Below are 21166 nucleotides of genomic sequence, written 5' to 3'. Positions count from 1 at the left end.
AATATTTGTGCTGCAGATAACATTTCCTGAGCTGTTGAAGAGAAATCCACTCTGACAAATTGCAAAGATTATTCAATGTATCTGCAAAAAGTCTAAGAAAATAGCATTCCAAACATGTTGATTATATTTGAGTAGAAATCGTAAAGTACTGTAGTAAAAAGTTGCTCTGTCCTTGAGGCATGAATTCACTTGAAATCTCCCTGTTTTATGACCCTGTCCTTCTTCACCAAAAAAGCTGTCAACAGCATGAGCCCTAAGAAGGTTAACTGGCTGTTTGCATCAGTTGTTGTTAAGCATTTATAACTCTGAGAATTTCCAGTGTTTTTAAGTCCTTATCTCTTCTGGAAACAGTAAATAACTCATTTTTCCTTGATTTTTTTTTTTTTAAATCTAATTAAAGTGAACATGTGAAATGCTAAACCAGCTTCCAGAACTGTTGGTATGAGAACTGTCCTATTAAAGTTACGAGCAGTAACACTGACCAGCTGGGCAACAGAGCAGTTTTGTACAGGGTAGTATTTATTCATCAGCAGATAGGAAGAATCAAAATGTTTAAATAACACGCAACAATGACACAGCTTTTGCATGTCTACCTAATTACAGTCAATGATCAATTGAGCTGTCTGGGTCTGGGGAATTATTTTCACAATGAATGCCATTTTTCAAGTATCTAACTCAAATTATATGTGCTTACAGTTAAACCAATTAACTATAGAATACAAATATATACAAGGATGCATTCACCTTCATGGATGTTTATAAATACATTGCTCTGGTCTACGTGACTAACCCACTTGAACAAAGCTCTAATGCTGGTTTTTAAATACAGAAAGCTAGAAGGAGTACCTGTATTCTAGAACTCTACCCAAATATACAAAGAAAGTCTCAGCAGTGATTTTTTTTTTTTTAAATTCCACGTTTAGGCGTCCCCAGTGAAGCTCACAGTGCTCCCTTAGGTTACATTATGTAACAAAACATTCTAGTGAGCAAGACAGTTATAACTTTGCCTAGTTGCTGTACTAATAAAATAAGGGAAAATAAATTTCTCAGCATTACGTAACACATGCAACATTTGTCAGTATGATATTCTGATTTGAGTAGTCTTTGAATATTGTATATTGCACAGTTACAAATACATCACTACCATAACACATTGGATTTCATAATGTTTACGTATTAAAAACAAGTAACCTCTCTGTGTATCTGATCCTGTTCCTATGAAAGTCAATAAACTCCTATTGACTTGTCCGGAAATTAGAGATCAGACTGCATATAAAGCCAGTGCCTGTAATGGGGGCACGAAGGGTGACATCTTCAAGACAATGATGATACTCTATTCAGTGAGCAGTGATTTGTTAAAAGATACTGGATAACTGAATGCTCGGAGCAGAAATGGAGTACCAGCACTCGATCTGAATGAAAGGGTAAGGAAGGAACAACAAGAAGAAATCAAGGCACAAGCGTTATTATTCACACTGGATTCTGAAGCAGTCTCACTGCTTAGAGAGCTTCCAGCTGGTAACGAAGCACTCTTATGCCAAGAACCAGACTGGAAAAATTGATTACTTATCTCTGGTGAGGATGTCAGGAGCAGACGACTGGTGTTCCAAAAAGCAATAGCAACCTTTTGTTTGTTTGTTCAACTGTTTAATGTTATAGAAATCTACCGTCTAAGCGCTCATAGGGGAAGATAGTAAAAGGGAGACTATCCATCAGCATTCCCGACCTTCTGATATAATGACGGCAGTTTCGGCTGGCTCACTGACTATATAGTTTAGGCTAGCGTTCATCTCATGACTGTATTGAAACCACTGAGCTCTAAAGAATAGCACTGTTAAATATGTAGGCCTTTTCTCTGTGTTCATTCCAAGTTCAGGTTTGCACACAGGGATGTTCTGTTAATGGCACTTTTGCAGGATTTCACAATCTTGCTCATGTCAGAAAACTGCTAAGAGAGAAAACAAGGCAAAACTGCATAGTGTTTGTCAAGTTGGCTTACGCGTAGCAGGAGAGAATTTTCTAAACCTGCAGTTTTGTAATGGAAGTATTTAGACATTTCCTCCCCTGGCATGAAAAGTAATACAAATACAGCACTTCCCACTTTGAGGCGTGGCACTTAAAAACATCTGTGCTACAAAGGTTAAGCACGCTTGGGCATGCCTACAGGATTGGGATACTGGTGTGGGAGCCACTTAGGCCAACTTCACACAGGGGAATCTTAGCTGGGCCTGATTCAGACACTGAAGACTATCTGAGATACTTGATGTGAGAAGAACTAAGAGTAATCTGAACTATCGTGTCTAATATTGATGAATTAGATTATATGGCATATGCTTGTCAACTGCTTTAAGCACGGGCCCTGAAGCAGTAAAAAGTGTGTTTACATTTAAGAAAGACTGTGACAGAGGTTTGTGTTCCAGAAGCTCAGAGGAAGCTAGCTGATAAGCTTGCCTTAGCAGGTATGCTACCGTCATTTGCTGAAACAGTCCTTTCAGTGAATGATCTCATAACAATGTTAAACGACTTGCTGTACGGGTACTGGAATCTCCAAGTGAAATTTTAGTATCAGATTTGCTCTCAGTTAAGCAAGTGAGATGGAGATAATTAATCACTTAGTTACCCTGGACTGGCACCTGTGTAACAGAGAACAAACTCCATCACCTCCCCTTCAGCAGACACATGTACCAGCCACTCTGATTATGCATGCTGGGTCAGCAGCGCTGTTCACTATGAATCACTGTTTTATACCTGCTTAAATGCCTGTTGCTCTGGACAAGCAGATGATGTGTATCAGCAGTAAAGTAAAGCGAGCCTAGTGATTTATTTGACTGAGGGTTGGAATTAATGGAAATAATTAATGCTAAGATCCTGTGAACAGTCTGATCATTAGCCTCTACTAAATATTTAGCTGTCTCCTGTTTTTCTGTCTGTGAAGCACAAAGCGGGTGTTTAAGGTGTGATGACCTCTGCACTCTATTTCACATGCATTATATTTGACCTTATTAGGAAAAAATCTTGAATTATGTCACAGCTAATCCACATCTGTTACTCAGATCCTTGATTACCGTGCCACTAATTCTGCCACTCTTACTCTGGTGAGCAGCGCTGCCCTTGTGACTTCAGTGGGAGCAGGTCCTGGTTTCAATTGCTCAGCGTGAATCAGGAAGCGCTTAACAATGACCCAAATTTGCAAGAGCTTGCCTGGCTCTCCTCACCAAGCTCCCAGGGAGAGCACAGTAACACTGACAGTTTGCACTCCTGCTGTAGAAGCAGAACAAGAGAACTGTGACCTGACTAAATCTTTGAAGGGCTGTATGAATATGGCAAGTGATGGTCCCTAACCAAGAGAAATTTATATCCTTAAGTTAAGTTTCATTGTACAATAAACATCAAGCAGCTGGCTGTAATCTGAATGTTAATTCTTGTTGCTTCACTGGGATACCAGGAAATGGCTAAAGTAAGAGAATAATTTACAAGGAATTTTACCTACAGGTATTCAAACAAACATGGCTGTTTTTTTTTTGGAACGCAAAAGAATAAAGGCTTTAGTGTTACAGACAACTAATTATATTTAAATAATTTGAACAAGAGAACGTAAGTTAGCTCCTAAGATGGTGAATTGTGGGACTTGGGTATTCTAAGTGTCTTATTTAAACCACAATTAGAACCTATTATTTATGTTGCCATTACAGAATAGATGAAGAATATATCTGGTTATTTTTTACGATCAAGTTGGAAAAAGAGTTTTAGTATGTTTTACTTTGAGAGAAATTGCTTTCATTATTACACCTTTGGGCTTCCATGCCCTGCGTTATGAACAAAAAATATTGTCAAACACAGTCCAGCAAAAATGACAGCATCTGCCTCAAGCATGGCATGGCCTCTTGCTAGGGCAGCAAGAGGGAAAGATATTTCTGAAATTAAAGCACAAAACTAATTTTCTGTTCAAAGAGAAACCCATAATCAGTATAAATAGCTGAAACAAATGAGTTACTCTGGATTCATAGCATGTTTGTTTGATAATGGAGGTTCTAAAAGGCCTGTTTTAAGGACTAGTGGTGAGGATAACAAAGAAGGCAATGGTCTGTACATCATTGTTGGAGGAGAGTTGGAGGAGAGTACAGTGCTATTAGGGGAAACATTAAGTGCATGTTTCATCTTGAACAGTGGCAAGCTGGGTGGAATTTGCAGTGCATCAAATGAGGCCCCTATCAGACTGATGTGAAAAAAGAAATTGTAACTAGCCTTTTTCCTGGTGAAAGTACAATTTCTAGGCTGAACTGGTATTAAACCAAAGCAAATGAGGTACTAGGGCTGAGAAGATGTTGGTGGAGGTTAGGATAATTTAGGGGCCTTCCCTAAGGTAAACTTGCCTAAAAGCTGTTGTGCAGGACAACCAGACAGCTGAGAGGGGAGGCACGTAGGGTTGAAAATTTAGAAGGCTGGAAAACTGTCTGTGAAAAGGCCGATGAAGTTGGGAGTGCCACAGTATCCATGGTTTACTGGGCAAAGCCAGGCGTTCAGGCAGGTCAGCTGCGTCACTGGCTGAGATGGAAACATTTTTATTGTGCTAAGGTACTACGTCAGCGACCTGAAAACTGTGGATTAAGAGAGTAAGATGTTAATATTGTTGATAATCCATTGCTATTGATCTTTAAGACTCTTGGAAGTGGTTTATTAGTGTTAATATAGTCATAAAGTGCCTGCTAACAGTGCGCCTTTGGGAGTGGATTCCTGTTTTTGCTGAACTAAATGGCAAAAATTTCCTCTAACTTTAGCAGTAACAGGAACAAGACTTACAGAATAAGGTCACTTGCAATAAAATACAAAATTTTGGAAACTGCTATTGGATGATTTTAGATATTCACAGGGGCAGTATTTAATTTTAGAGAACCCTTGGATATATCAGTTTGCAGAGCTGAAAGGGCAATGTTTTCATATTCCTCTTGTGATGCTGAGCATCTGCAGTGATGAACTAATACTACCAAATCCTTCTGAAAATTCTTGTTGAGAAATCCATAAAAGATGGGATTGATACAAGTTGAGATCATCGCCACGAGGTGGCACAGTATAAATGCTAGATTATGGTTACAGTTCATTAGTGCCTCATAGTTCCAGTCAAAAACAACATTGAATATATTGAGAGGCAACCAGCAAGCTGCGAAGGTCACAACAACTGATATCAACATCATATTAATCCTTTTGTTTTCACTTAGTCTGCTCACGTTCTCTCTCATCCTATCTATTTTACCATGTCTCCTCCGGAGACATAAAAATATCTTGAGATAGCAGATAAAAATAAACCCCAGTGGGAAGCAGTACTGGAAAACCAGCAGACTAGTGGTAAAAATCAATCGTTCCATAACAGACGGCCATGCTTCGATGCAAGCAACTTTGTTCTTGTAGAAGTCATTATGGAAAGACAGATGTTTGAAGGGTTCATCAGTTAATTGGTGAAATATTAAAAAAGGAATAGATATTACAAGGGAAAACCCCCAGATGAAAATAATCCCCCAGTACGCATGGGAAATACTAGGCTTCCAGCCACGTGGGTTCACAATTAACTGGTATCTCTCAATAGCAATCAGTACAAGTGAGAAAACGGAGACTGTGACAGACATACTTTGTATGAAGGAGCTTATTTTACACATAGCTTCCCCAAATATCCAGTAGTCCATTAAGGTATATGCAACTGTGACAGGAATGCACACAACACAGATTAAGACATCCGATAAAGAGAGGTTAGCAATCAAGATGTTTGTAACATTTTGAGCTTCTTTCTGTCTCTGTATTATAATAATCAGGCAAAGATTTCCAAAAAGCCCTACTATTGTAACTAAAGCGTAAGCTGTAATAAGCAAAAATACTGCAGGGAAGGAAGGCTGACATGTATCAAAGTTTAAAAACTGGGAATAGCTGTTGTTTGAGATAGTCTGATTAGACAAAACCTCACTAGGATGCTGAATGGCTTTATCCATCATGAAGCATCTCCCAAGCTACGGACAAAGCTTAACTATAAATATTTTGCATGCATATCCGTGTGTGTCTCTCCCCTTACTATTTGTAAGCTATTTTGCTTGGAGCTTTCCAAGGCTACGATTAATATGATTCTATCTTTGTACTTGTGCTTTGCATTAGATTTGCTCAAAGTTTCACAGTTGCTTACAGCACTGAAGAATCCTGAAAAGAAAAGCAAATGGTAAAGTATTCTTGTTTTCGTGTAGTTATCTGTATGGGGGTTGATGCTACTTTTCTGAAGTTCTGCACTGACAGTGTTACAAAACCATAGATCTCTTTTACATAACTGACTGTGATGTATGAGAAATAGCAGTGACAGCTCTGTTTAAAGTTACATGATGATTTACGTACAAACCCCCTCATTTATCAACTGTGGATAAATTTTACTTTCCAAGACAAAATATTTTAAGATTTGTCTCAGCCAAAGATTTAGCAAGGTTTGAGGAATTTTGATGAGACTAGTCTGCTGCTTTTTTATTATCAGAAAAATAAAGAATCGGGTCCTGCCATCAAATGGCTAACTTCAGTCATCACACTTACTTTTTTTCTCTAAAACTATACAGCAATATGATAATGAGATAATATGCCAAATCCCTCTGACTTAATTCAAAAAGATATGTGCTTGAGCATAAGTGATATTCAACACGCTTATGAATGACATGTTATGGGAGTTTCCTTTCCTGCATATGTATATGTTAAAGATGGCATGTCCTTATTACTCAATCTAATCTGAGAAAAATGTAAGCCAAACAGAGATTGCATCTTAAGTTATCCAGACAATTATTTCCTTATCAATAGTTGCCAGCGGTTGTCTTCTTTTTGCTTCCCAACACACTGTTCATTGTCGTACAAGTTTGACAAATGATACCCCCCAAAATTTACTGTGGTTAAATGCAGTATGTACTCTAGAGATGCAGAGTTGATTTCTTTCCAATCTAACTTAAACAGTTAAGCAAAAATCTGATAGTAATACATTCCTGTTGTTATAAAACTAATAATAATGGGAAGAATTAGATTCAGCAGACTGTCTTGATGGGTTTGAATTTAGCAGTGAGTTAAAAAGTTAACCTCAAATCAAAGGCTCACCAGCCTTCTGGCCAGAAAGAGGCTCTATGTTTCCAACCTGGGAAAGGAGAGGGAGGGGAAAAAAAAAAGGATGTAAGAGTTACTTTTAACATTGAAAGATGGGTAAATACGTCCTCTATGTATACACCTTTCAAAATATAACTTTTAACTCACCTTAATTCCTTTGGAAGTAGGAATTACTGGAAGATTAGCTGAAAGGAAGTCAGTTCTTCACCCCTAGTAATAAATACCATCGTGTGAGAGCCCTGAGGAGACAATGGGATGAAAAAGCAGAGGAAAGTTAGAGGATGCACAGAAGCGAGGATGTACCGCTTGTCATTAATAGAAATAATTTGTGCATCTGTAGAAGACTTACTAGCCTTTTTCCATAAACAATTGCCATTATTTAATCACCAAGGAATAAAAAATGTTTAGTGGCTCGCACGAGGTTAACCACCAACTCAGGGCTAAACTGAGACCTGTGATTTTTGTAACTATTTCATTACCCACAACCAACCAAAGACGTTTTCAGTAGAAGTTATGTCCTGGACTGCTTTACTCTGATACTTTTGCTTCACATTGGTTTAGGTGCTTCAAATTAAGAGTCTGCAAAAAAAAAAAACAAAAAACAAAAACCATTCACAGGTTCTATTACCACTCCAATTCTGATTTAAAAAGTACTTTTCAACTGGGGCAGTCATGTTGGCTGTATGTTTATGTGGCTATATATGATCCTGGTGTTCCAAATTAGCTTAAATTTACCATAAATTCAAACAGTCATATATTAAGCCCTGTAGTCTTCCTAAATAATCCAGCTGACCCTGCTAACAGCTATATTGAGGGAGTGGCATAGACACTTGCAGAGCCACACTGCCAAAGCTGTGAAGTCTAGTGGCTCAGATAGACTTTGTAATCCTTCACAGGTGTCCCCACTCCTGTAGGTCAGGAAAGAGAGCTATGTACTCTACTCTGTGTGCCCCAGCTTGCAAAATCCCTTCTCGTGCTGAGTTCTGAAGTAGTCAGACCCCATGGGCAGAGATGATGTGGCTGGGTGGATGAAGACAGTGGCAAACAGCACCTTCAGGCAACATATTTCCTGGAATGCACTGTAAATTACTTTTCCTTAGAGTATCAGTAATTGCCTGGCTGGATTTACCACACAGAGGGATGCATGTGCTGGAAGGACAACCAGTGGTAAATGTTGCACTGATGAGCCTTGCTGCCAGTTCTAGGTGTGTAAGGGACTAAAGTCTGGCTGTGTCCTCCCAAGGATGATTTTCCTCTTTGCACTGTCCGTTATCTTCACCTGCTTCGCACAGATCTGAACCCTGTCCTTTAAGAAAAGACTAGGTATTAGCAGGGGATTTGGCTTGGAAACAAGATACTTTCAAAGACAAGCTCTCCCCTTCCCTGCTTTCTGTTAAGCAGAAGAAGCTGTGGGGCCTCACAGGACATGAGGCTGAGCCAGTTTTGTAATGTTTTATGCACTATTTGCTACTCTCGCTTATTTATCCATGGCTGCACGGCAGGGTTTGATAGTGAGTGCTGGATGTCCTCTCCCAGGAATTCATTGTGGGTCTTAGGGCTTCTTTGGCACTTTCTAGCTTTAAGGAAAGTCCCTTTACTGACCTTCTAATCAATTCGCTCAGCACATTAGCTTTAGATACACTGATCGTGTACGTTGTCATTCTTTTTTCAGGAAGAGGATTAATTTCCTTTCACTATTCACTTTGTACTACAACCTAAAAAGTGTACTCTTCAGTACATGTCATGCTAAAAGGTAATTTAAACATTTCCTTGGCAATAACACCATTGTACCTGTCTTGTTTAAAAATCTGGAGTATTCATAGCATTAGAAAAATAAGCTTCACTAGTATGCACTGCAGCATGTTGAAATATGTTGCAATTCATATTGGCATTTTTAAAACTGTTTATGAATTGCGATTCATAAATATTAACGGACTGAGCATCCTTCGGCCACGACTGCAGCTGATGTCAGAATCGCACTGAAGTGTTTAATATGAGAACCAATGTCTGTATTACTTACTTCAATCCCTAATCCATGCATTTTACAAAAGATTCTCTGCCATCAATAGTGAGAGTTTACCAACAAAAGAAATTATAATCCCCTTAGCCTAGTTCTTTTATTCCTCTAGATGCAGAAACATTACCGAATCATGTAAAAGCAAAATAAAGTTAAAAGCATAGTGTAAAATCAAATGAGTTTTAAAAAGATTCTTTCCCTGAGCACTTTGTTACGTATACTAAAAATAGGTAGTCCCATCCCTTCAAAGTGACCAATAAATGTTTTGGTTGAAAGCATCATCTGTTAATTAAGTTCCAAAGGACTGCATAAATAAAATCTGGATGAAACTTTCCATTCAGTTTTGAATGTAGGATGCACAGTATAAAATAATCCTTTGAAAAATATATTTCAGTAACTTTTTCCTTTAGGTTCACAGATTCTCTAACTTCTTACCTGATGAAAAATTCAAGTAATATCCACACTTTGTCTTTAACAAATTTTCTTTTCCCTTTTTGAGTTAATTACAAAGCCAGCAAACACATCTTCTTTGTATATAAAAGAATCCAAAGCAGAGCCATCTGCTGCTAAAGCTATATTTAAACTCTCCTTTCTTCTCTTTCTGAAACAAACACTGTTTCACAATTTCCAACTGTGACTGAAGCCACCAGTCTGTAGAAAGGCTGCCGAGGAATAAAACAAGCTCTGGAATCCAGGAAGAGGCAAACGGCACTGAGCAGGGAGGGGAAAGGACCAGTAGTCATGGGGATGGTTTTTCCTTCTCCGTGTGGCTTCCCTCCGCCCTGTCAAACACATCATCTTCCAACTGCATTTTCAATTATCTTATCTGTTCTGCAGTGCAAATGTTTTTCTAAGAACCTATGTTGAATTTCATATGTGTAAACATCTGCAGATGGCTTGTCGCTTTTTTAACCGAGGGAGATATGAAAATACACTACAGTAAGCCGCTTAGAAAGAGCATGCACATCCTATTAAGTGGTATCGTTTACTCTATTGCAATTAAGTTCATGATATTTCCACTATAACTTGCTATTATAGCTTTTACTACAGAGATATAAAAATCATGGCATATTATACCAGCTCGTGCTGAAAAGGGAATTTATTATTATTACTGTTTTTCTAATAACAAGTCTACGCCTTTTGTAATCACTTGTTCATACAAAAAGTATTATGCATTTGCCTATTAAATAACTAGCGGGGATGTTTATGGGAGCAGAAAGTAACTGGCCTTTCCTAGGACATGCTGTCTGGTACGTTGCTTTTTAAATTCCTCATTTCCTACCTGTGTCCCTTTACTCCCCAGAATCTGTCTCTTAGGCTGAACCATCCTCTGCCTCTTCAGTATGAGAAAGACAGAGGCAATAGAAAACAGTTCAGAGTTCGGATGTGTTTGCATGGAGACAGACTCAGGAAAAGTAGATGGGAATTCCCTGATAAACTGGAGAGTGGAAACTTCCATACAAAACGTTTGAGAGAGTACTGGTGGCTTACTTACTGTCTTACTGCTTTTGTTTTTAGAGGGAATGTTTCTGAAAAGCAGTAGGGTTTTTGGGATGAGTGACTCTGGTGCCATTCCTAGAGTATCAGGTTGGAGCTAATTATCTGAAAATGCTGTTAACTGTAATGCTATCATATTTGTAGAAAACGGGTGGAAAGAATCTCTGCGATCAGCCAGTCCTCCTGCTTCTCGTATACTTATATCTATTCTTGATGTATTTGGCTGACCTGTTTTTTAAGCATCAGTGGCAATCCTAGATTATGTATGCTAGTGCCTAATTTACTGTTAGGATGTTTTTCTTAATAATTCCCCCTGAATTGCCCTCACTTCAGTTTAAGCCCATTGCTTTTTATTCTAAGAGTGGTCTGTGAATTCTGAAATTTTAACCAAAATACTATTATCAAGCCATATGAACATGCTTTTCTAAAATATTTCTAGCACTTGCTGATTTTGATTATGTCAAAAATATAATTGACATTATATATTGACTGCCTTTCCACAGTACTTTAGAGCTTCTGCTTGTTATTGTAGCTTAATCCAGGAAGTGAAATAAGACCTAAAAACAGAATGTGCTAGATATGCATCAAAATAAATCATAAAAATGCATCATGTGTTTATAAAGGCTATGTCAGTAAAATTAAATGATGTTCTGATTCCATTTATAAATTACAAGCAAAGGTGAGGCTGCTTATTTATCTGTTTCTACCATAGCACTGTAGGCAAGCTTCCACCTGAGGAAAGATTGGAAATGCATAATGTGCAATCTCATTGGTTTTACATTTATAGCATCTGCTGCCTTCCTCAACTTAATTGTATTGTAACCTGTTGTGAATTAGATCACATCTGACATCAGAGGCTTGCGAGTGTAGCTGCTCTCGGTCTGCTCCTACTTGACATCAAAGGTATCAGGTACTACGTGGAATCTATGGCTGTGTATGAAGGGATCAAGGTTTATTGTTTTCAGCCAACCTCTGTAGAGTCTGTTTGCCAAAAAGGTTAATGGATAGCAGAATTGTATTTACTTTATATAAGCCATCACATTATATCTAAATTGCTCAATGAAAGTGATTAAAATATAGCGTGAAGCAAACTTTATATGTATCCTGATAACAAAAAATTACAAATATTACAGATAAGACTTCAATTGGCTAAGGAAAGCCAATTTCAAGTGTGAACTTAGTACCCTCACCTTTGTGGGATTTCAGCAGTTCAAAGGTAACTCTATATCCTAGGAACTGGTAGGAGTTTTGATAATGATTTTTAAGAGTTTAAATAGGGACTTCTCTCTCAGTTTACAACCTTCTCCCTCCCAACCCCCAAATCACTAAACTGATTCTCACTGTATTGAATCCCAGTCACTATCCTGATTAGCACCTCATCAGAATTCTTTCAATAAAAGACTGATCCTGAAAGCTTTCCAGGTATGCGATTCCTATTAAAGTCAATTGGAACATCATTTCCTATACTATACTGCAGCTGAAGGCGGGACCTCAGCTTGTGTAAATGTTCCAAAGCGAGCTTTAAACTAGGTAGCAATTAACCATTACACAGAGCTCCAGGCAATATCATCTGAACTAGCCAGCTTATAACTTATCTGGCTCCATGTTTATGAAGTGCAGTCTCATCTTGACTACAGTAGAGGCATACTATTCCTCTGGCTCCCAAACTGTGGCATGCAGACCATGGGCAGCATGAAAGCCCAGGGTAAGTGATTTTAGGGGCCATAATAAACAGTATTTCAAATTATAAGTCTGTGGTAAGGTTGTAGTGATCAGCAAAAGTTAGCAACAGCCTGTTGATGGAAAAATTCTTTAGCATTTTAGTTCTCTGAGGCACAGATCATCTTGCTTTAGCATATATGTGATTCCTTGCCCAGCAGGGTTTTTTGCTGATAGCTGACCACTTTAAGCTTTTGCATAGTTGCTTCTCCCCTCTAGCTGTGCAGCAGGCTTTGTTCCTAGCTGTTTCAGCCCTTTCTTGGGAACGCTGTATTTAGTCAGTTGTATGTACACAATTTCTCAGCTTCCTAGGTAAAAAGAATTCTTTAAAATTGGTGCCAGTGCAGCTAAGAGCTGGCTCCGGGGCCTGAAATAGCTCTGAAGGATCTGGAATATTTCTTCCTAATAAGTATTATCCTTTATAGCACATCAAAGAGGCACAGAGAAATAAGCAAGAATAAATGGAACTCTTCTTCTCCACTCTTATGCTAGTGGCACATGTACAAGTTAATGTTAGGAAGGAAAGATAATGCGCTATGATGGAGAAAAACCCACCCCTTTCAAGTTTTCCTGTTCCATGGAGTGTTTAACCCCCTAATAAGCTACATTCAGCAAACAGGTTATGATTTGATCCAGCTATCAACCTTTGAAAATAACTAAGTATACACTGTAGTTTTTTTTTTTTCTCCAAGATCATGCAGATAGAGAAAGACAGATGTACTTGTTTCATTTGAAACACTGATCCATGATACACAATACATTTTTTCCTGATTGGAAAAAAAATATCACAGGTATCACTTAAGTATGCTAGCTAGAGTTAAAGTTTCACTCCTTTGTACTGTGTAGTTTTACAGAACAGCCTTTGCAATATCCTGGGTTCTTCGTTCTGGTCCTTACCTCTCAATTAGGTCATGTCTAGAATGAAAAATCAACTGTTTTAAAATCTGCTTTAACTTTAAATGAGTTACTTATAATAGCATATTCATTTTTTAGAATTATATCATGCTGTGAACTTTCAGCTGATTTCTGGACCTTATTCAATCGGCATACAACTGAGATGGAGATTGATATACTCTCCAGCTGGAGGGTTAGCATCTTTATTTTTTGGGTCAACCAAGTTAGTTTTCTGTGTTCTCCCTGAAAAAAAAAAGGATAAGATATGTGAGTAATTGTATTAGGAGTGTGATTGCATTAATTCATATTTTATAATTGTTTCCACTTTCCAAACCCTGATTTGCTCTTTTGCAGCTTTCTAGAACTTCTCCAACTGAAGCTTGGCTGAGAGTTGCTCTGTGTCAAAGAATGAATTATCTGAATAGCTTGTTCGTTTTAGGGGAATAGGATAACTTCTCTCTCTATTTTTTCCATACTAAAGTGTTTTATAATGCTGCCGTGAACACCAAATCCTGCTGTACTCATTCAGTGACATTTTACTGTCTCAACGTTAATTAAGAAATACTTAAATGGTCAAAAGATTTTTTTCTCAATCATTTCAGTATGTTGCAAGTTTCCTGCATGTTTCAACCTGTAATAACAATTCTTATTTTCTGAATTAAAAATATGACTTTAAGATGGCTATTTTGGATCTATAAAGCCTACCTCCTTAGACATCTTCTTATTTTAAAATTCCCTAAATAGCATGGATGTCTCTTACACCTAATTTCTGGCAGGCACATAGTGACGTCTATAGCATAACTCCTCCTGCTGTTTTCAAGCAGAGCTAAATGTCAGTCATGTAAAGGCAAGACAAAAAAACGCCCTATAGAACCTCTGTGGAACAAGAAGTGGATGGGGCCTAGGAATAGCTAGGGGAAAAAAGCAAGTAGATTTTAATTTAACTGGAAAATACATAAAGAAAGATTTGCAAATGGGGGCGGGGGGTGAGAGGGGAATCAGAGTACTGCTGACATTGCTGCTGGCTCCATGTCTTCATCAGGCAAAGCTTTTGATCTTGGTCTGTCTTGAATTAAGATATAGCAAAAGAGCTACCCTTTCATATCTGTCTCAGCATTGCTAGATTCTTTGATACTCGGGAAGTTTTTCTGACTTTTCAGACTGAATTTTTCTGTCTTGGTTTCATCTCGTTCCTCCAAATTATGATGAGGTTTTTTTATAAGCTTTTAGAGAATAGAAGAAAGGAAGTCATTAATTATGACAAAACAGTGGAAAATATGGGAGAAAAGAAAAATAGAGCTTTGGAGAGGAGAGGGAGGACAGGATTTAAGGACAAGTGGGAATGCAAGTCCAAAGGAGAAAAGGATGCAAATTCAATTCTGCAATGACTTTCCGCTTCACCCTGTGCTACAAGGGTGCGTTTCTCTCTTCAGCACACTCGCTTTACAAAGGGCTTAGGAAGATTTTGTTCAGTGTGGTAAGTTATTGATACTATTTTTTGAAGAAAGAGTTCCTGTACATTACTCTGTTGTCACCTTCTTATCTGTAGAATACTAGAATACTTTATTTTGCAGTGTTTTATCACACATCTCAATTTTCACAGCGTAGAAATGTTCATCCTGAAGGGTATCTGGTTCAAACTTTAGGTAGACAAAAGACTGTCTAGTCTCTTCTGAGTGCATTTTAATGAGTATTTAAAATGTCAATGAAAACCCTGTCCCAATCAGTGATAATTCATGATGGTCTGAAAATTAAGGTCACTGATTTGATTTCTATGCAGATTAAAGTACAAACAGCAGAATAGGACGAAAGAGAAATATTTTGCCAAAAAAAAAAAAAAAAAAAGCAAGAGCTCTCTCCAGGACAATTGTCGCATGTTTTTAAGAAGTTCTTCACGTGCATGGCTAAAGCAAGGGTTGAAGATGGAGAAGTTCGTGCTGTTGCATACATTTTATCAGAAATTTCTTCTTATGAACTGCAAAATTACTCTTTGCCTGGGGTGTTGATTTGGGCGGGAGTGAGGTTTCTAAAAGTCTAATGCTATCTCTCTGACATGTTTAGATTAACAGTCCCTGCCTGAATATGTGCAGATCTCTGAGTGCGCTGGGAAATTGTAGCCCCTTCACTGTGCTTGACTCCTCTTTCTTAATTCCCAAAGGGCCACAGGGAATTTGGAAATAAAAGTTTGGAAGATCTAGGCAGCTAGTAAAATGATGAGTCCTACTGCAGACCACTTCCACTTGTGTACATCTAGAAAATTCCAGGATGAAATCCATATGTAGCCAGGATGCATTAAAATGACCTTATTACAGTCTTCAAGGAGCATAATGTCAATGTAGAACTCATTCTGCAAACAGTTTGCTCCAAGGAATCCTGTAGGTTTCCATATGCATTCTGTCCACTGAAAGGTAATACTAGACCTCAGTGTAGAACCTTGTACTATAACAACCAAACAGGTTTCCTTAAACTTAAAAAAAAAAAAAAAAACAGATGATGCTCTTAAATTGTTTAAAAAAAAAAAAAAAGCACATACCTGAGATTACACCTGTTGATTATACAAGCCAACTAGACTGATATTAACTAGATTAAAGGGGTTGAAACGATTAAAAGGATATGACTTTGTGTTTGTATGAGGTTTTAAAACATTGAAAGCTTTTTAACTTGTAAGGGCTATTTTCACAGAATCACAGAATCGTTTAGGTTGGAAGGGACCTCTGGAGATCATCTAGTCCAACCTCCCTGCTCAAGCAGGGACCTCTAGAGCATATTGCCCAGGATCACATCCAGGCGGGTTTTGAATATCTCCAGGGAAGGAGACTCCACTACCTCTCTGGGCAACCTGTTCCAATGTCACCCTCACAGTGAAGAAGTTTTTTCTCAGGTTTAGGTGGAACTTCCTGTGGTTCAGTTTCTGCCCGTTGCCTCTTGTCCTGTTGCTGGACACCACGGAGAAGAGGCTGGCCTCATCCTCTCGACACTCCCCCTTCAGATACTTATACACGTTTATGAGATCGCCTCTCAATCTTCTCTTCTCCAGGCTGAACAGGCCCAGCTCTTGCAGTCTTTCTTCATAGGAGAGGTGCTCCAGCCCTCTGGAGGAATTCCTAAGGAGGAATTCTTAAAGTCCTCCTATTGCTTCTGGTGCTCTTTTCCAAAACGTTAACATTCCTTTCCTATCTTAGAGGTTTGAGTCCATTACACAGCATGACAGAAGTATATCTCTTTTGCAAATTACCAAAATTTGCAAATTACCAAAATTGGTCTGACAGTCTCTTTTCTCTAATGATTTGTTTTGTATCAGTTTTTACTAAGCTTTTTACTATTATGGTAATACAGGAAGTCTAGTGCTGGAAAAGCACTGTTCAACAGCTACTGGTTTATGATCTGTTAAGCGGTGATGCCCTCCTGTGGTCTCTAGGTAGTACATATTCTAGTAGAATAACAGGATTCTTTTAATGCCTGAAAACAATGTATTTTCTTCTTCCTTCTAACATTCTGATACTAACTAAACTGTCTCGTGAAGATATCTAACATGGTGCATTATTTGTGCAAGTGCTGGCCAATGTCTCTGGATTGAGATGCACGTTTTCTTTAGGGGGTGCAAAAGGTGGAGCTGTTGCCCATGAAACTTAAGATCCTTATAAAATGAATTTTTAGTGTGCAGGTTGCCTAAGAACTTTTTAATATGTAGGACAATATTATGCATTTACTCATATATAGTTAAAAATAGTTCAAAAAAATTGTAGGAAAACTGCTGTAGATGTTGGAATATTGTCTGTTTTAGCAGACTTGTCACATCTTACATGCAGTGACATGAGAGTGAGAGAGTCATGACAGTGAGAGAGTCATTCTTTGGTTCTCGGCTCTGACTGCTCTACGGAGGTACCTGCGTATCTCACGTTTGCCTCGGCTCACCACAGCTAGAAAAAAAAAAAAAAAAACTTTCAGACTCCTGGCTCATAGGAATGCTTATAGCATGCAACTTGGCACGCTTATCACGCGATGGGATGCCTCACCTAATATATGAGTCCTACAGGAACAGAGAGGTCTCTGGCTGGAGTCTCCATTCTGGTTCAGATGACCTGGGAGGTATGAAGATCATCCACACCGTGCGTGACATGCAGGAGCAACTGATGTTTAGCTGTCTAGGAATCCCCTTGCATCACAGGAGCCTTGTGGTATGTATTAGGGTGCTGTACATTTACAGTGCCTGTAAATGCAGGGATTGAATTCTTAGAACATGATTTAGAGCAAACACATGAACTATATGAAATCCCTTACAAGGCAGTTGGGAAGGGACAGCAGACAGGAGAACACCAGATCAAGCGAAGGTGTGTCTTTCTGTAACGTCAGAGATGTTTCCATCTGCAAGAGATGTGTGTGTATATATATATTTTAAAGATATTTTCCTTTTTCGTTTTCTGATCATCATTAACCAGTCAAGAGAAGTGGAACGTGCAAATGAAGAGGAATCATTTGCGCTATATTTGCACTGTGTCAGCCACTACTTTTGCCTAACGATTTGCTCACCTCTTCTTAAAGACCCTTACCTTTTCCCCGTTAGTAGTGACTTCTTTCTTTGATCTCCTCCTTGGCCTACTTGTCTGTTTTGTTTATGGCTGTCTCTCTGTAAAAACAAGCATTCTGTTTTCTTTGTGATCCATTGAGGCCATAATTAGCTCCTCTTAATTTTTCTTCCTCTTTTGCTGTAAATTGTTGAAGGGCTATTAAAACTCCCATAGGGTGTTTTCTATGTCAAACAGAATTAATGTATTGGGAAGAGCTATGTGGTTTTTATATTGAGTGGCAGGCAAAATATGTTTTTGTATTTCTTGTAATTGTGTGGAACTTTCACATAGCTCCTGGGGAGAAAAAGAAAGCTTTTCATTTTTTTTGATAGAGTAGCATGATTTGTTTATTTTTAAACAACAAACAATTTAGGGACATTATGAGCACGTTCTCTTTTCTAAAAGCTAGATAAAATGACTGTGTCTGATATAAACAAATGTCATCTTCCCCTGTCAATAGTTCTCGAGCATAAACAATATTTCTGTCATAAGTTACTCTTCATAGACTTGGCTATAACAGGAAACAACTCCTTTGAGTTTAAAGGATGAAAACTTGGCCCACTGACAGAAACGAGGACAGAATTTTAGTAACGCGTTGTAGTATTAATTTCTGGAGTTGACACCATCTGAAGAGGAAAAGGAAGAACCACAGTTTACTCTGTGCTGAGATTGTGAGCCTTTTTGGACTTTGCCTGGGGCTGTAGTTACCTCACTTCCTACTGAGGTCAATGTTATGCTTACATCTGTGAGTCTCCAAGAGTGCATTTTTACAGCATCTTAAGATGATCTAAGTCAGGGATTCTGCAGTTCTGCTTCCTCGCTTGTGCCAACGCTGGCAGTCAAGGGATCGTGCAGTGAACTGTTTCAGAAAGCTGAGGCAGCTACAAACTAAGTACTTTTTCACTGTAAGATTATTTTTGGCTGTCTCAGTTCTCTCTTAAGTGTATCACTCTATGTTTGCACAAGCATCAGTGCTGGTCCAAGGGAAGAAGCAGGATCACATGGCTGGAGGGCAGGACAGCTTTAACCCCAACATGGATCAGTTTAGACTACTGGGGAACTACATCCTGATATGATACCTTATACAAAACTGTAACCACCAAGTCAGGAGGACTGCAATATTCGGTGTTTTTCTTGCTGCACCTTTATAAAGGCTCCCCGGATCAAAATTGGAGGGGAGACTTATACTAGTCTCTCTGACCAAGGGACCAGGCCCAGCACTGCTGTTTGTCTCTCCTCTTGCCCTGGTTGGGAAACTTGTGATCAAGCTGGAGAAGAGAAGCTGGTAACAGTGATGTGATTGTGAGGTTTGGTGCCAACGTTCTGGGAAGCGTGGAGACTGGAATAGCACAGACAGGCCTTTGAAAGGTAAGAATCGGGATATAAAATGGGTATTATTGGTAGAGGTAACACAATCACTTCAGAGGGAACAGTGTCCTAAAAAAAAATCTTGAAAAAGTCTATGCAATTATCATCAGAGATGAGATATGATAGGCCTGCAATTCAGGATCCAGTGCCTGAAAAAGCAAAGAAACAGAAAGCAAGGAACAGAGCAAACAGGGAGGGATTCCCAAACTGAAGAGGAAGTAATGGGATCTGAGCCGGCCCCATGGTATATACGTATATATTTAAGAGGAGAAGGGTGAAGTGAGTGCTGTTAAGTATGGATGCTTTAACACCTCATGAGGTTTTGAGGGTTGCACGCACTTCAGTGTGTTAGATTATACGTGGTCTGTTTTATCAGAAGTAGATTGTCTTAATGTCTATGCTCAGATTTGTTCATTGCAGGGATAACGAGCAAAGGAAGAAGCTACCTGAGGAGGCTGTGACATTGCCTTCGCTGAAGGCTTTCGAAACAGACCAGGCAGGTATGTGTGAAGGCTGCTGAGGGAAGGCAGAAGGGGACGCACCAGGAGAGGGAGCATGGATGGGGTGAGGCTTACGTTCAAGGGGAAGCATCAGTGGCCAGACACACAGTGCACCAAATCGTATCGGTACCGCTCCTGGACCTGCGCTGGGCAGAAATGGAACAGGGGAACGATGCGGAAAGAAGAGCAGTTAGAAGGGGACGCTTGCGATTTATAAAGGAATACCACACGTGAAGGCTATGTAACTGAATTAGTTACTACAGAGTACTGTGAAGGATTAGATAAGAGGACTAGGTTAACATCTGTTTCAGAAACCTCGTGGTGCAGGCACTAACGTGCCTGGTAAAACATGAGCTAACCTTTTCACCTTCAAGGAAAGAAAATATGACCACAAAAATGATTCTTGGCTCCCAGATCGTTTGTAGCATAAACTCCAGTGGGCGTAAAAATCTTCTTTCCAATGAAAAATTCAGTACGTTGAAAATCAGGCTACAAATTTGAGGCCAGCAACGTTTAATGTACTATTAAAGTAAAGCATCAAAAGTAAACGTATGTATTAGCAGTCTCATAGGTTTTACACACCCTTGAGGTGTAACTATTTATCTTAGAAAATACCTCCCAGTGGAGCTAAGGAGAGATTTAGGGGTGAGAAGATGATGCAGTGATAGGGTTGGAAAGAAGACTGGAAAACGTGCGAGGAAACACTAGCAGGAAAAGTAAGAGAGAAAGAAGCTGCAGGAGGCAACAAGGACCGGGAGCACGTTGGAAAGGGAAGCGAGAGTGAACACGAAAGAGAGAAGAGCCAGATAGCTGCGGAGAGGGAGTAGGTGGGAAGAGATTACAACGGAAGGGGGGGGGGGACTTGAAGAGGGGAGTCACCCCCGTCCATAAAAATATGCTTTCCACGTTGCCTGAAAGCTGGGAGAAGCGTGCCAGCCAAGAGAAATGAAAGTGAAAGGCTTGGGCTGGCAGAGTGAGGAAAATACACCCCCCAAGGTAAGAAAAGTCCCGTCCGTGCTGGTTTCCACTCAGGCGGTTCCCGGCCTCAGCGCGGCGGCCGCGCCGCCCCCTCCTGCCGCCCGGCCCCAGCGGCCCCGAGCGGCCGGGCCCGGTTCGCAGCGGCCGGCAAAAGGGGCAGGGAGGCCGCGGGGAGCGTGAGGAGTTGGTCGGCGCCTTACATCCTCCTTCCCGCCGGGCGGCAGAGACAGGGGACGCGCGCGGAGCCGCCGCTGCCTCCGCTTGTCCGAGTCTGCGCGAGCCTCCTCGGGCTCTCGGCGGCCCTGCACGGAAGGGAGGTCGGGGAACGGGCGGCCGTGTGGGGAAATCCCCCTCCGCGGTGGGGCGGGGCGGGGCCTCGGTGCGCGGCGGGAGCCTCTCGGCCTGCTGCCCGGCGGGGGCGGGGCCGGAGGCGAGGGGCGAGCGGCACGGCCGCCTAACGGTCAGCGTTTCAAATGCTCCCGCGCGAGCTGCCAGCAGACCCCCCCCCCCGGCTC

The 21166-nt window shown here is 40.0% G+C and overlaps 2 protein-coding genes across 4 annotated transcripts in view; one reads left to right on the top strand and one right to left on the bottom strand.

Moving 5' to 3' along the window:
• Positions 1–504: 504 nt before the first annotated feature.
• Positions 505–10616, bottom strand: LOC104141072 (neuropeptide Y receptor type 6). Of its 3 annotated transcripts, XM_068959251.1 has the most exons (4): positions 9563–9991; positions 7601–7689; positions 7258–7349; positions 505–7141 (listed from the first exon to the last, which is right to left on the bottom strand). In XM_068959251.1, the coding sequence occupies exon 4, from the start codon at positions 5979–5981 to the stop codon at positions 4857–4859; it is 1125 nt and encodes a 374-aa protein (XP_068815352.1). In that variant the 5' UTR covers positions 5982–7141; positions 7258–7349; positions 7601–7689; positions 9563–9991; the 3' UTR covers positions 505–4856. The 3 variants fall into 3 exon arrangements, with proteins under 3 accessions (XP_068815352.1, XP_068815353.1, XP_009668476.1); XM_068959252.1 differs by lacking the exons at positions 7601–7689; positions 9563–9991 and adding an exon at positions 10410–10616; XM_009670181.2 differs by lacking the exon at positions 7601–7689.
• A 9973-nt stretch (positions 10617–20589) lies between these two features.
• Positions 20590–21166, top strand: part of KLHL3 (kelch like family member 3) — a 67151-nt gene continuing 66574 nt past the window's right edge. The window contains exon 1 of the mRNA XM_068959250.1: positions 20590–20669. The gene's annotated coding sequence lies outside the window, so the exon portion shown is untranslated. The remainder of the gene's footprint in view (positions 20670–21166) is intronic.

This window comes from Struthio camelus, chromosome 13 (assembly GCF_040807025.1).
Source record: "Struthio camelus isolate bStrCam1 chromosome 13, bStrCam1.hap1, whole genome shotgun sequence".
NCBI lineage: Eukaryota > Metazoa > Chordata > Aves > Struthioniformes > Struthionidae > Struthio > Struthio camelus.
This window is presented reverse-complemented; position numbering and strand designations above follow the sequence as displayed.

Excerpts from the sequence above, each read along its gene's own strand:
- LOC104141072 (XM_068959252.1), bottom strand. The coding sequence starts at position 5,981 with ATGATGGATAAAGCCATTCAGCATCCTAGTGAGGTTTTGTCTAATCAG.